At 42.6% G+C, this 12,751-nt stretch overlaps 1 protein-coding gene across 19 annotated transcripts in view; it reads left to right on the forward strand.

The window, feature by feature from the left end:
- rapgef6 (Rap guanine nucleotide exchange factor (GEF) 6) overlaps nucleotides 1-12,751 on the forward strand; it is a 721,150-nt gene that overhangs the window by 347,139 nt on the left and 361,260 nt on the right. For all 19 annotated transcript variants that reach the window (XR_009655729.1, XM_060935824.1, XM_060935835.1 and 16 more), the window contains one exon: nucleotides 1,111-1,263. Coding sequence is in view for 18 of the 19 variants with exons in the window: in XM_060935824.1 (XP_060791807.1) it covers nucleotides 1,111-1,263 (153 nt within the window). In the remaining variant the exon portion in view is untranslated. The remainder of the gene's footprint in view (nucleotides 1-1,110; nucleotides 1,264-12,751) is intronic.

The following is a 12,751-nucleotide window of genomic DNA, read 5'->3' on the forward strand; positions in this document are numbered from 1 at the left end:
CATGTGCCACCGTCAGATAGAGGAAGTGGCTGATATCAAGAAATCCTACCAGTGGCTGGATAATGCAGGACTGACAGACAGCACAGAGGCACTAATCATGGCAGCACAAGAACAGGCCATAAGCACAAGAGCCATAGAGGCCAGGATCTACCAGAGTAGATCAGACCCAAGATGCAGACTGTGCAAAGAAGCCCCTGAAACAGTCCAGTACATAGTAGCAGGGTGTAAGATGCTAGCTGGATCAGCGTACATGGAGAGGCACAACCAACTGGCTGGGATAGTATACAGGAACATCTGCAACCAGTATGGAATAGAAGTACCCAAGTCCCAATGGGCCATACCACAGAAGGTGGCTGAGAACAACAGGGCCAAGGTTCTGTGGGACTCCAGCTTCCAGACTGACAAACAGATCCTGGCTAACCAACCGGACATAGTGGTGGTGGACAAAGAGCAGAAGAGGGTGGTGGTGATAGATGTGGCGATCCCAGCTGACGCCAACATCAGGAAGAAGGAACATGAGAAACTTGAGAAGTATCAAGGGTTGAAAGAGCAGCTGGAACGGATGTGTAAGGTCAAGGGTTGCGTGGTCCCCGTGGTAGTGGGGGCACTTGGGGCAGTAACCCCCAAACTGGGAGAGTGGCTCCAGCAAATCCCAGGAACAACATCTGAAGCCTCAGTCCAGAAGAGCGCAGTACTAGGAACATCGAAGATACTGCGCAGAACCCTCAAACTCCCAGGCCTCTGGTAGAGGACCCGAGCTTGAGGATGACAGGGAGTTTTAGAAAATGGTATAATGTGATCTTCACAATTAAAAGTAGTTCATTCTGGTTTACTGTGGAAAAAAAACTTACACCATGTGCAGTAGGGTACAGGAGGGCCCAAAAAAGAAACCAAATAACACTCCACTGAATTATGCAAATATATTATGACTGTATTGTGGCAAATGAAAGGCTTATTCATGATAAAAAAAAAAGGCAAAATATGTGGACCAGGAATATTTTCTTTAATCTTTGGAAGAGTTATAAAATTGTTCTGGTGTATGAGTGCTGTTTGCAGAGTGACGTGCTCTTCTCCAAGTTCAAGCTGCTGTCTCATATTGTTTTGGCTCAGTTGGTGTGCATCCCCCAGGAGGACTACTGGCGCATCCTCAGTCATGTAGAGAAAAACATGCACAAGGTGGAGGAAGAAGGAGAGATTGTTATGGTAAAGGAGCATCGTGAATTGGATCGCAGTGGCACATGCAAGGGCCACATCGTCATCAAGGTAAGGCTATTCTTTTTTTTTTTTTTAGATGAAATATTAACTGTCTTAAAACACCTTGATTCCTCCCCCCCCCCCATAAAAACGGGGGGGGGGGGGGGGGGGGGGGTGGCAGCACTGAGCTCTACCGGTATGTAAAAAAAAAAAAATTGGAGCACTCATAGCCTATTGCCCGCTGTAGAGGCGAGTGAAGCCATCTGGCCGCCATCATACCACTCACATCATGTGCATTTGGCTTATGTGTGAAACCATTGTATCCTATCAAATTTGCCCCAAGAAAAGTATCGCCTGACTTTTTTCCTTTCATTACCACCTCTTATTTTCTCAACTTTACCCACATTCCTTACATATCTTTATAGCGCTTCTCTTCACTATTGTTTTTTTTTTCCCTTTTCCAGTTCAGTCTCTGAATTTTTCTTTGAATGGCTTTTATGACTATAATTACTTTAATGGAAATGATTTCAATTTTTCTCTTATACAGTGTATCTTTTGCTTTCATATATTTCTTCTTCCTTTCTATTTATTTATTTCTTCAATTATTCACCCACCCAACACAAAAGCTGTACAATACTTCCTTTCTATTTAGGTTAGTTGCTGAAACAGGCTTATTTTCTCATGTTATTTGCCATTTTTACTTCATTCTCACATGTCTTAACAGTATTTATTGGTCACATAATTCACTGTCATTTTAGACACAAACGATTCAATTTTGATGCTTTCTTTTTCACACCACATGGTGTTTAGCAAATGGGATAACCTTTTAATGTGGTAAACAAATGCAATGAGAAATACAATTTGCAAACAGTGTGACAAATAAATGCAACTTTTATCAGAATTATGAATTATGTATACATTGGAAAATGAAATCATTCATGCCTATGCAAGCTGAGTTTTGTTAACTGCTTGCGGAGTGTGGGTCCAATCATCATCTCATTGAAGCGTTTGGCAAGATGGTGCATCTGAATCTTGATATAGTATGCAGCAATACACTCGATGAGAAAGAAGACAAGGTTGTGGTCAGGTGGACAGTCCAACCTGTGGCCAGCAAACTGCATGAATATTGGCTGGAATCCAATGTCATGCAACACTGTGGTGGATAAAGCAGATGCAATGCTGACTGACTGAGGAAGAGCATTGTCCACAAAACGGAGAAGTCTTTGAATGCATCGCTCAGCCACCTGGCACACCTTGACTATATCAGTTGATGGCTTGACAAGTCCCCCTCAATTTTTCTTCTTCAAGGGCCACCACCGGCATCCACACTGTCTGACATCAATAATTCGAGTGTGAATGGTTGGTTGTCTCTGTGTCAGCCCTGCGATAACCTGGTGACTTGTCCAAGGTGTACCCTGCCTCTCGCCCATAGTCAGCTGGGATAGGCTCCAGCTTTCTTGCGACCCTGTAGAACAGGATAAGCGGCTACAGATGATGGATGGGTGGATTCAGGGCAGAGAATTTGTCATTTTGCCATCTGAACTACATCGCCTGTGATGTATCCGATGGCTTCATCAATCACAGGAGACAGCTCTATGAAGTTGGAGACATCCATGTAGTCATGAACATCTGCAGCTGGATTGTGGTCTTCAAGCTCCTATCTTCTGATGAGAAGCATGTCTTCCTCTTCTGTGTTGTTTGCACTTGGATGTGGTCTAGAACTGGACACATGGAGGATTGTTGTCTTATCCTGCACAATGTAGTTTCCTCCTTGTACTAATATTTCATGCCTTTATAAGCAGCCACTTGTCGATAGACTGAAACTGTCTTGCTGTTGGGTTGCTGTTGGTGCCTCCTGCAGATCTGATTGCACACAAAAAAAAAAAAAAACAGCTCGAGATGGTCCTGGCTAAGCTTGGAAGTTAGAAGCTACCTTAGCTTTGGATCTTCACATCCTACTAGACTATCATACAGAGCTGTCAGGCTCTGGATGCCTACACAAAATCCAATGAATGGACTCTTCCTTCTTGATTCATACAGTGGCTGTCCATCTCCATGAGTCAATTTGGAAAGGTAGCTGTATGCGTCTTGGTGAAATTTCCTCCGTAATCGTTCATTCTCTTTTCTCACTGGGGCCTTGTACTTTCATGCAAGTGGATTGTGGGAATTCTTTATATCCAAAAGGTGGTCAAGGTACCTAATGAATTCCACTGTAGCTTCAGATCCCTTGAACTGTCAGAGATGTAACTCACGGTCACAAAATTCTATGGCATCAGCAACACTGTTGTTTAGTGCCTGAGCGGCAAGATTTACCTTCATTTTTCATTTCTCCCACTGTACATGTGCTGCTTTGAGTTTGTTGTCGAGGCACAGCCCTTCTTCTTGCAGCTTGTGAAGTTCATTTTATGAAGTTCAAAGATATTCCCCCCCCTTTGTGATTTGTGAGAAGCCATCCTGATGCCAGCATATTTTGAATCAGTTTCAACATATGGCTAATCTCCACATTGTGATCCTTAGATGGCACTGCATCACATACAGGCATGCTTCTGTATTGGAAATCACAAAATGGGCTTAGGAATATTTCCAGAGAACATTATCTGTGAACACAATTCACCGTGCCATCCGCCGTTGCCAGCTAAAACTCTATAGTTCAAAGAAGAAGCCGTATCTAAACATGATCCAGAAGCGCAGACGTCTTCTCTGGGCCGAGGCTCATTTAAAATGGACTGTGGCAAAGTGGAAAACTGTTCTGTGGTCAGACGAATCAAAATTTGAAGTTCTTTATGGAAATCAGGGACGCCGTGTCATTCGGACTGAAGAGGAGAAGGACGACCCGAGTTGTTATCAGCGCTCAGTTCAGAAGCCTGCATCTCTGATGGTATGGGGTTGCATTAGTGCGTGTGGCATGGGCAGCTTACACATCTGGAAAGACACCATCAATGCTGAAAGGTATATCCAGGTTCTAGAGCAACATATGCTCCCATCCAGACGATGTCTCTTTCAGGGAAGACCTTGCATTTTCCAACATGACAATGCCAAACCACATACTGCATCAATTACAGCACCATGGCTGCGTAGAAGAAGGGTCCGGGTACTGAACTGGCCAGCCTGCAGTCCAGATCTTTCACCCATAGAAAACATTTGGCGCATCATAAAACGGAAGATATGACAAAAAAGACCTAAGACAGTTGAGCAACTAGAATCCTACATTAGACAAGAATGGGTTAACATTCCTATCCCTAAACTTGAGCAACTTGTCTCCTCAGTCCCCAGACGTTTACAGACTGTTGTAAAGAGAAAAGGGGATGTCTCACAGTGGGAAACATGGCCTTGTCCCAACTTTTTTGAGATGTGTTGTTGTCATGAAATTTAAAATCACCTAATTTTTCTCTTTAAATGATACATTTTCTCAGTTTAAACATTTGATATGTCATCTATGTTCTATTCTGAATAAAATATGGAATTTTGAAACTTCCACATCATTGCATTCCATTTTTATTTACAATTTGTACTTTGTCCCAACTTTTTTGGAATCAGGGCTGTACATACAGCAACAGATGCATTGTATTAAACACTGTTATATTGTTATTAATAACCAATAAATGACAGTCAAATAAAAAAAAAACTTTCCATGAGCATGATAAGATGGCCTATTTAGGCTAGACCTGACATGTTTACAAGTAAACGTTGTCCATTTATAAGCTATTTTCACAATTGAACTAGACAAGTAATCTGACACAGCTCAGTTTTGCTGCTAAGAGATGCGGTACATTACACAGCTGGTGTGCACTGATACCTTCAAAAAGACTTTGAATGTATACTATTCATCCTCCACCACAAGAAAAAAAAATCTGATTGTCTACATGCTTACCAGTGCCACATTCGAGAACCATGTCCATGATGACCAATATGTATTTCTAAATTTCATGGCATTTTAAGTAAATTTTCAATCTGATTTTTATACCTTATGGTCTGTAGTCACACTACAATTAATTCGAATTGACCTTAGCATCATAGTGTCTTGCAAAACTGTTTGTCCTGTTTTGTTACATTACAAGCTGGAATTAAAATGGATTTTGGGGGGTTAGCACCATTTTGATTTACACAACATGCATACAACTTTAAATGTGAAAATTGTTTTATTGTGACACAAACAATAAGATGGAAAAACAGAAATCTGGAGGGTGCATAGGTATTCACCCCCAAAGTTAATACTTTGTAGAGCCACCTTTTGCAGCAATTACAGCTGCAAGTCTCTTGGAGTACGGTATGTCTCTATTAGCTTAGCACATCTAGCCACTGGGACTTTTGCCCATTCCTCAAAGCAAAATTGCTCCAACTCCTTCAAGTTAGATGGGTTGCATTGGTGTACAGCAATCTTCAAGTTATGGCACAGGTTCTCAATTGGGTTGAGGTCTGGGCTTTGATTAGGCCATTCCAAGACATTTAAATGTTTCCCTTTAAACCCCTCCAGTGTAGCTTTCACAGTATGTTTCGGGCCATTGTCTTGCTGGAACATGAACCTTCATCCCAGTCTCAACCTTCTGGCTGACTCAAACAGGGTTTCCTCCAGAATTGCTCTGTATTTAGTGCTATCAATCTTTCCTTCAGTTCTGACCAGCTCTCCTGCCCCTGCAGATAAAAAATAACCCCACACCATGCTTCACTGTAGGAATGGTGTTCTTGGGGTGTTGGGTTTGCACCACACATAGCATTTCTCATGATGGCCAAAAAGATAAATTTTAGTCTCATTTGAACAGAGAATCTTCTTTCATGTGTTTGGGGAGTCTGCCACATGCTGTTGGGCAAACTCCAAACGTGTTTTCTTAAGCAATGACTATTTTCTGGCCACTCTTCCATAAAGCCCCGCTCTGTGGAGTGTATGGCATAAAGTGGTCCTATGGACAGATACTCCCATCTCCATTGTGGATCTTTGCAGCTCGTTCAGTGTTACCTTTGGTGTCAGGGCCCTTCCAGAACAGGTTAATTTCTGCAGACGTCATGTGATGGATCATGTGACACTTTGCACACAGGTGGCTCTTAATTGACTGTGTGACTTATGAAATGAATTGGTTGGACCAGCTCTTATTTAGGGGTTTCATACGAAAGGGGGTGAATACCTATGCACACTCCAGATTTCTGTTTTTTCATCTTAATTATTGTATGTGTCACAATAAAACAACAATTTGCACCTTTAAAGTGGTAGGCATGTTGTGTAAATCAAATGGTGCTAACCCTCCAAAAATCCATTTTAATTCCATGTTCTAATGCAACAAAACAGGACAAACAACAAAAGGGGATGAATACTTTTGCAAGACACTGTACATAGAAACATGATAAAGGTTTGCTACATGTATATGTTGTATTAAAAAGTTGTAAGTGAATGTGATTTGTCAGATGAGCATATAAACTCCTCCAGAATTCATATTTCTGGTTATTTTACCCCATGCCCCATTTTGCACCTAAATACAAGTTATACTACCTGTCTACCATTTATGTATACCCCAAATCAGAAAATAACTCATCCATTTATTGCATTATATGCAATTTATTTGAACCTTATCACCATCCCTTTGTAGATGGAGACCATTAAGCATTTGACATTCAAAATATCAAGAAAATTTATTATCCCCCAAATGTATTTTGAAAGGGAGTTTAAGTCAGGGTTGGCATATTTCCCAATTTATGTCCTATTTCCCGGTTAATTGTCAGTGAAATATAAACATGATAAACGTCTGCCTCACTTTGTACAGGAAATCATATATTGGACGCCGTCCGGGAAATAAGCCATTGACCAGGAAATATGACTAACCCTGATTTAAGAGTACTTATCAGTATACTTGCACTCAATTTAAACTAAAATAAAACAGACAATAATGCCCATTTTGTCAGTTTGTGCAAGTGGGTGTGACATGTGTAGATGATCTACATTGTCAATTGTGCTTAGCCTTCGGTAAATGGAAATAACTACTGACCAAGCTAGAACAATAACAGTGAGGGATGCAATTTTTATTTGCATCCCTCACTTCCATTTCTGCTTAAGGCTATGGTCCTTCTTTAATTTAGGCTACTGAGGCTAATTTACTCAGTTCATTTTTCCTTTTAAATTTAAGCCTTTGAGCTTAAGTGTTCACATTCAATATCAAACGTCTAGACTTTGGCTTTGATCTAGTCTGAGACATTTCCATTGAAAATTTGACACAGTCCTAGTGTTCATCCCAGATATCAGTCAGATTTTCAACAAAAACAGACAAGACGATGAGAGATTTTATTATTTTTTTTCTTTTGCTCTTGCAAACCATCATAAAATGCAACAGGGGGTCCACGCAAATGGCACTCTGTGCATATGTGTAAAAATGATCACACACTATCAATACTCACAGGTGAACTGTCCGTCCACAATCTTTGACTTGATGGTTTGTACAGTTCACTGCTGCACATGCAGGCATTTTTTCTTGTAATTTTTCCTCACTAACTACATAAATAACTTGACCAGTTTTGTGTAGGTTCCAGTAGCCAAAATGACCGTTCTACTCCACGATGCAAGTGGTAAGACTGTGACTAGATGGCTTCACTCTGACAAGCCTGTGAGCTCTTCAGATTTTTACAGAGTTCAGTAAGCGGTAGGTACTCAACACGTCAACTATTTTTCTATTAAATATATTTCCAGTGCCATTTTTCGTGTGGAATGTTGAACAGACAGTGGTATTAATGCAGTAAAACTTAACTGAAAAAGAAATTCATATTTCAAATCAATAAAAAGTTGTGTAATAAAGTGGAATGACACCGGAAACAAGTGTTGAACACAGTAAGAAACCCAGCTGATTGCACGACTTAGTTCTCCTACCTATAGACCCTTTTCAGTCACGTGACCTTCGTAAACGCGACCACCATTTTGGACATGTAGTGGACTTCGGCTCGACTCAGTTTGAATGCGAGGAAGGCGACAAACGAAAAACATAAAAGAAAAAGGAGCGAGATGCAGAAAACGCCTTCACTATCCAGCGATGTAGGGCATTTACAGGGCGAGCAGAGGGAGAGGTATTTGCAAAAATTGAGGTTAGCAGGCTTAGAGAACGACGTTTACCTGCTTCCACCAGGATTGTTCACTGACGTACGGAAGTACACGAAGCCCTCGTCTTTACCTGACTTCGGCCCACATGATCTATATACCTATGTCGTTAAAAACCCATCGCCATACACATACACGCCAACGTCTGAGGTTCCGGAGCGCGCTCCGGCTTGCTCCAGGAGTGCTCCGTCCGAGGTTCCGGAGCGCGCTCCGGCTTGCTCCAGCCGAGGTTCCGGAGCGCGCTCCGGCTTTACTGGATTTACTAGTTTACTGTAATTATGATCCGGCAGCTATTTACACCGGATCCAGTGTAAATAGCTGCTGGAGCCAACATCCGAGAATTAAGCAGCGCGCTCTGGCTTGCTCGCCCTCAAATTAAGCAGCGCGCTCCGGCTTGCTCCCGGAGTGTTCCGGCCGAGGTTCCGGAGCTCGCTCCAGCTTGCTCGCCCTCAAATTAAGCAGCGCGGTCTGGCTTGCTTGCCCTCAAATTAAGCAGCGCGCTCCGGCTTGCTCTGGAGCAAGCCGCTTAATTTGAGGGCGAGCAAGCCGGAGCGAGCTCCGGAACCTCGGCCGGAGCACTCCGGGAGCAAGCCGGAGCGCGCTGCTTAATTCTCGGACGTTGGCTCCGGCAGCTATTTATACTGGATCTGGTGTAAATAGCTGCCGGATCATAATTACAGTAAACTAGTAAATACAGTAAAGGAAAAACTTGAGACTGAAAGGTTTTAACAGTCATCCAAATGACTGAACATAAACATTGCTACAGTAACATACCAGCTATGATGTTGTTGACATTAGCTAGTCAACAATAGCTACTACAGAAGAACAAAGAGGTTACAATGGGTTATTTTAACCTATTTGGTTACACACTCGCCACCACAGAATGTTAACAGCAATGTAATGCCTTTTCTGGCTAATTTTATTCGCCTTACCTCCAACAAAGTGGTCACTACACAAGCGTTGGTATGCCGAGGGCTGCCAATCTGTTAATGGCCGCTATCCATCTTCTCCGTCAGGATCCGATAAAATGATAACCCTTGCCTTGTTTGTTGATGGTTACTACATCCAGGTGCACAACAATATAGTGGCATGATGGAAGTCTTGCTGAAAATAAACACTTTCTTTGCTGCCGTTCCTCAATGCTGGCTGTGGTAAACTACTGGTAGTACATGTCCAAAATGGCGGCCGCGTTTGTCGTGACGTCACGTGAAAAGGGTCCATAGTCAAGTCAAGTTTATTTGTATAGCGCTTTTAACAATAAACATTGTCGCAAAGCAGCTTTACAGAATTTGAATGACTTAAAACATGAGCTAATTTTATCCCTAATCTATCCCCAATGAGCAAGCCTGTGGTGATGGTGGCAAGGAAAAACTCCCTCAGATGACATGAGGAAGAAACCTCGAGAGGAACCAGACTCAAAAGGGAGCCCATCTAGCCTGGCAAGCCAGACTAAATGTGAATATTTAGTCTGGCCTCGATCCGTAGACATTTCCGAAGGGGGTGGGAGGAACAAACCGCCGTCTTTCAAACTGTCTGTGCGTATAGGCCAACGCTCTGACCAATCAGCGCAACAGTGACTGTGATGTAGTCAGAACGACAGAAAGCAGTGGGGGAGACCTTGAAATAAATAATTTTTCAAAATGCGTATTAATTAATAAACAGGCTCTAGATATTAAGAAGTTTGGAGATAATGACCACAAGTTTGGAGTCTGTACCACATACACTCATTTTTTTTCCAAGTGTTTTTCAAGGGTTTGCTTAAACTGTTTTTGAGAGTTTTTATTTAGTGGTGTTTGGTGAAATAATTTCCCTTAAATTTAAAATAACGGAAAAATAAGAAACAATCAAAAAGTAATGTTTCAAAGCTGTTTATTAATTCTTCGTTCTGCACAAACTAGCCCCATCCTTTTGGCTATGAGCGGAGCCAGCTGGTAGATCAGACTTTTGCCATAGCCGGTCGGCAAAACAGTGAAAACATCCTTCTTGAAAAGGAATGAGCGGAGAGCCTCTTCCTGCTCATGTTTCAATGAAAACTCCAAGTCTAATTCTTCTAAAACTGATTCCAAAGCGGAGTCAAACGCGCGCTGTTCACTAGCCGTAGCCATCTTTCCTGCTGTGCTTTCTCCAGCGTCGTGCAGCTTTGTCGTCACTCCTGCAAAAGCCCGCCCAAATAATCCAAACAAAAACCTTGCGTTGTGATTGGCGGGCACGATTTGATGCCCAGGGTGTTTTTGTTTATATGGTGCGAGGCTAGACCCACTCGCTAGGCAAAAATATTTTTGGCCGCTAGGCGGGTGGGTCTAGTTTACTAGGCTAGAGCCCATCCTCATTTGGGCAACAACAGACAGCATGACTATAATAACAGTTTTAACATGAAGACAGTTTCATTGATGATGTAACTCTTCATTGATGGAAACTTGAGTGCAAAACTGTTCATGACAACTGCAGTCCTAAAGTTAGCAAGTCAACTGTAGTCCTCAGCCATAAAAGCATTACCGTAAGAGTCCAGAGTGTCCTCCAGGTGTGACTTTCAACTGTCCTCATGGGGCCATCCTCCACAGGAGCGATGTGATGAGACTCCAACCAGACACAGGGCACCAGGATGGATCAAGCAGGTCCGAGGAGCAGAAGAGGTCAGCATCTCGATCCCAGGACCAACATGTAACTCAGAGGGACAGATTTGGGGGGGGAGTTAGAGAAAACACAGGTTGTTAGGTATGCCCAATGTCACCTGAATAAGTGTAGGCAACAGGTGTCAATGTCTAAAAATAACACAAGTATTAAGTCTGTGTGGTAGGCTCACAGAGACGAGAGTCCTGACATCAGGCATAATACACAACGATGGCATGTTAATATGGTTAAAAAAATATCATGACCTGCTCTGGCTGGATGCTTGATTGGGTGATGGGAGCACACTCCTCAGCAATGAGACAGTTGGAATTATAGATCAGAGTGAGTGCAGGCAGATGCAGATGGGACCCTTAGGGCTGGCCAAGACAATTCAGTTACATTTCACCGGGTCTGGGACATGCGACAATGTCTGACGGCCGATTCCCTGCAGGCTACGAGAGCCAATCGAGGTCTCCACCCTCTCCACCAAAAGATTTCCTGTTGACTCCATGTAACTCGGAGGGACAGATTTGGGGGCAGAGAGAGGAGAGAAAACACAGGTTGTTAGGTATGCCCAATGTCACCTGAATAAATAGGAACAGTATACATATTGCACTGAGTACAAGCAGGGACTCCGGCAACTAACTATGACAGCATAACTAAAAGGGGAGAGCGAGAAGGTTACACAGGCATGAGGGAGCCCCAGGACATAAAGCAGCCAGCCACTACACTGTCAACAAACTCGAGTGAGCAAGCGAGTGGGGACTGACAGCATCCATACATCCCAGTTTACCAAAACACTATGTCTGAGGACCCTCTAGATCTACACCTTTACCTCATAAATACCATTAACAAAAGGCTTGACTAAACAGATGTTTTCAGCCTAGACTTAAACGCTGAGACTGTGTCTGATTCCCGAACATTACTTGGAAGGCTGTTCCATAACTGTGGAGCTTTGTAAGAAAAGGCTCTGCCCCCTGATGTAGCCTTCACTATACGAGGTACCAGCAGATAGCCTGTACCTTTTGATCTAAGTAGGTGTGGCGGGTCATAGAGGAGCAGAAGTTCACTCAGGTACTGTGGTGCGAGACCATTTAGTGCTTTTAAAGGTCAATAGTAGTACAACCCCGATTCCAAAAAAGTTGGGACAAAGTACAAATTGTAAATAAAAACGGAATGCGTTAATTTACAAATCTCAAAAACTGATATTGTATTCACAATAGAACATAGACAACATATCAGATGTCGAAAGTGAGACATTTTGAAATTTCATGCCAAATATTGGCTCATTTGAAATTTCATGACAGCAACACATCTCAAAGTTGGGACAGGGGCAATAAGAGGCTGGAAAAGTTAAAGGTCCAAAAAAGGAACAGCTGGAGGACCAAATTGCAACTCATTAGGTCAATTGGCAATAGGTCATTAACATGACTGGGTATAAAAAGAGCATCTTGGAGTGGCAGCGGCTCTCAGAAGTAAAGATGGGAAGAGGATCACCAATCCCCCTAATTCTGTGCCGACAAATAGTGGAGCAATATCAGAAAGGAGTTCGACAGTGTAAAATTGCAAAGAGTTTGAACATATCATCTGCAGTGCATAATATCATCAAAAGATTCAGAGAATCTGGAAGAATCTCTGTGCATAAGGGTCAAGGCCGGAAAACCATACTGGGTGCCCGTGATCTTCGGGCCCTTAGACGGCACTGCATCACATACAGGCATGCTTCTGTATTGGAAATCACAAAATGGGCTCAGGAATATTTCCATAGAACATTCTGTGAACACAATTCACCATGCCATCCGTCGTTGCCGGCTAAAACTCTATAGTTCAAAGAAGAAGCCATATCTAAACATGATCCAGAAGCGCAGACGTCTT

The sequence above is a fragment of the Neoarius graeffei genome, chromosome 12, assembly GCF_027579695.1.
Source record: "Neoarius graeffei isolate fNeoGra1 chromosome 12, fNeoGra1.pri, whole genome shotgun sequence".
Lineage (NCBI taxonomy): Eukaryota > Metazoa > Chordata > Actinopteri > Siluriformes > Ariidae > Neoarius > Neoarius graeffei.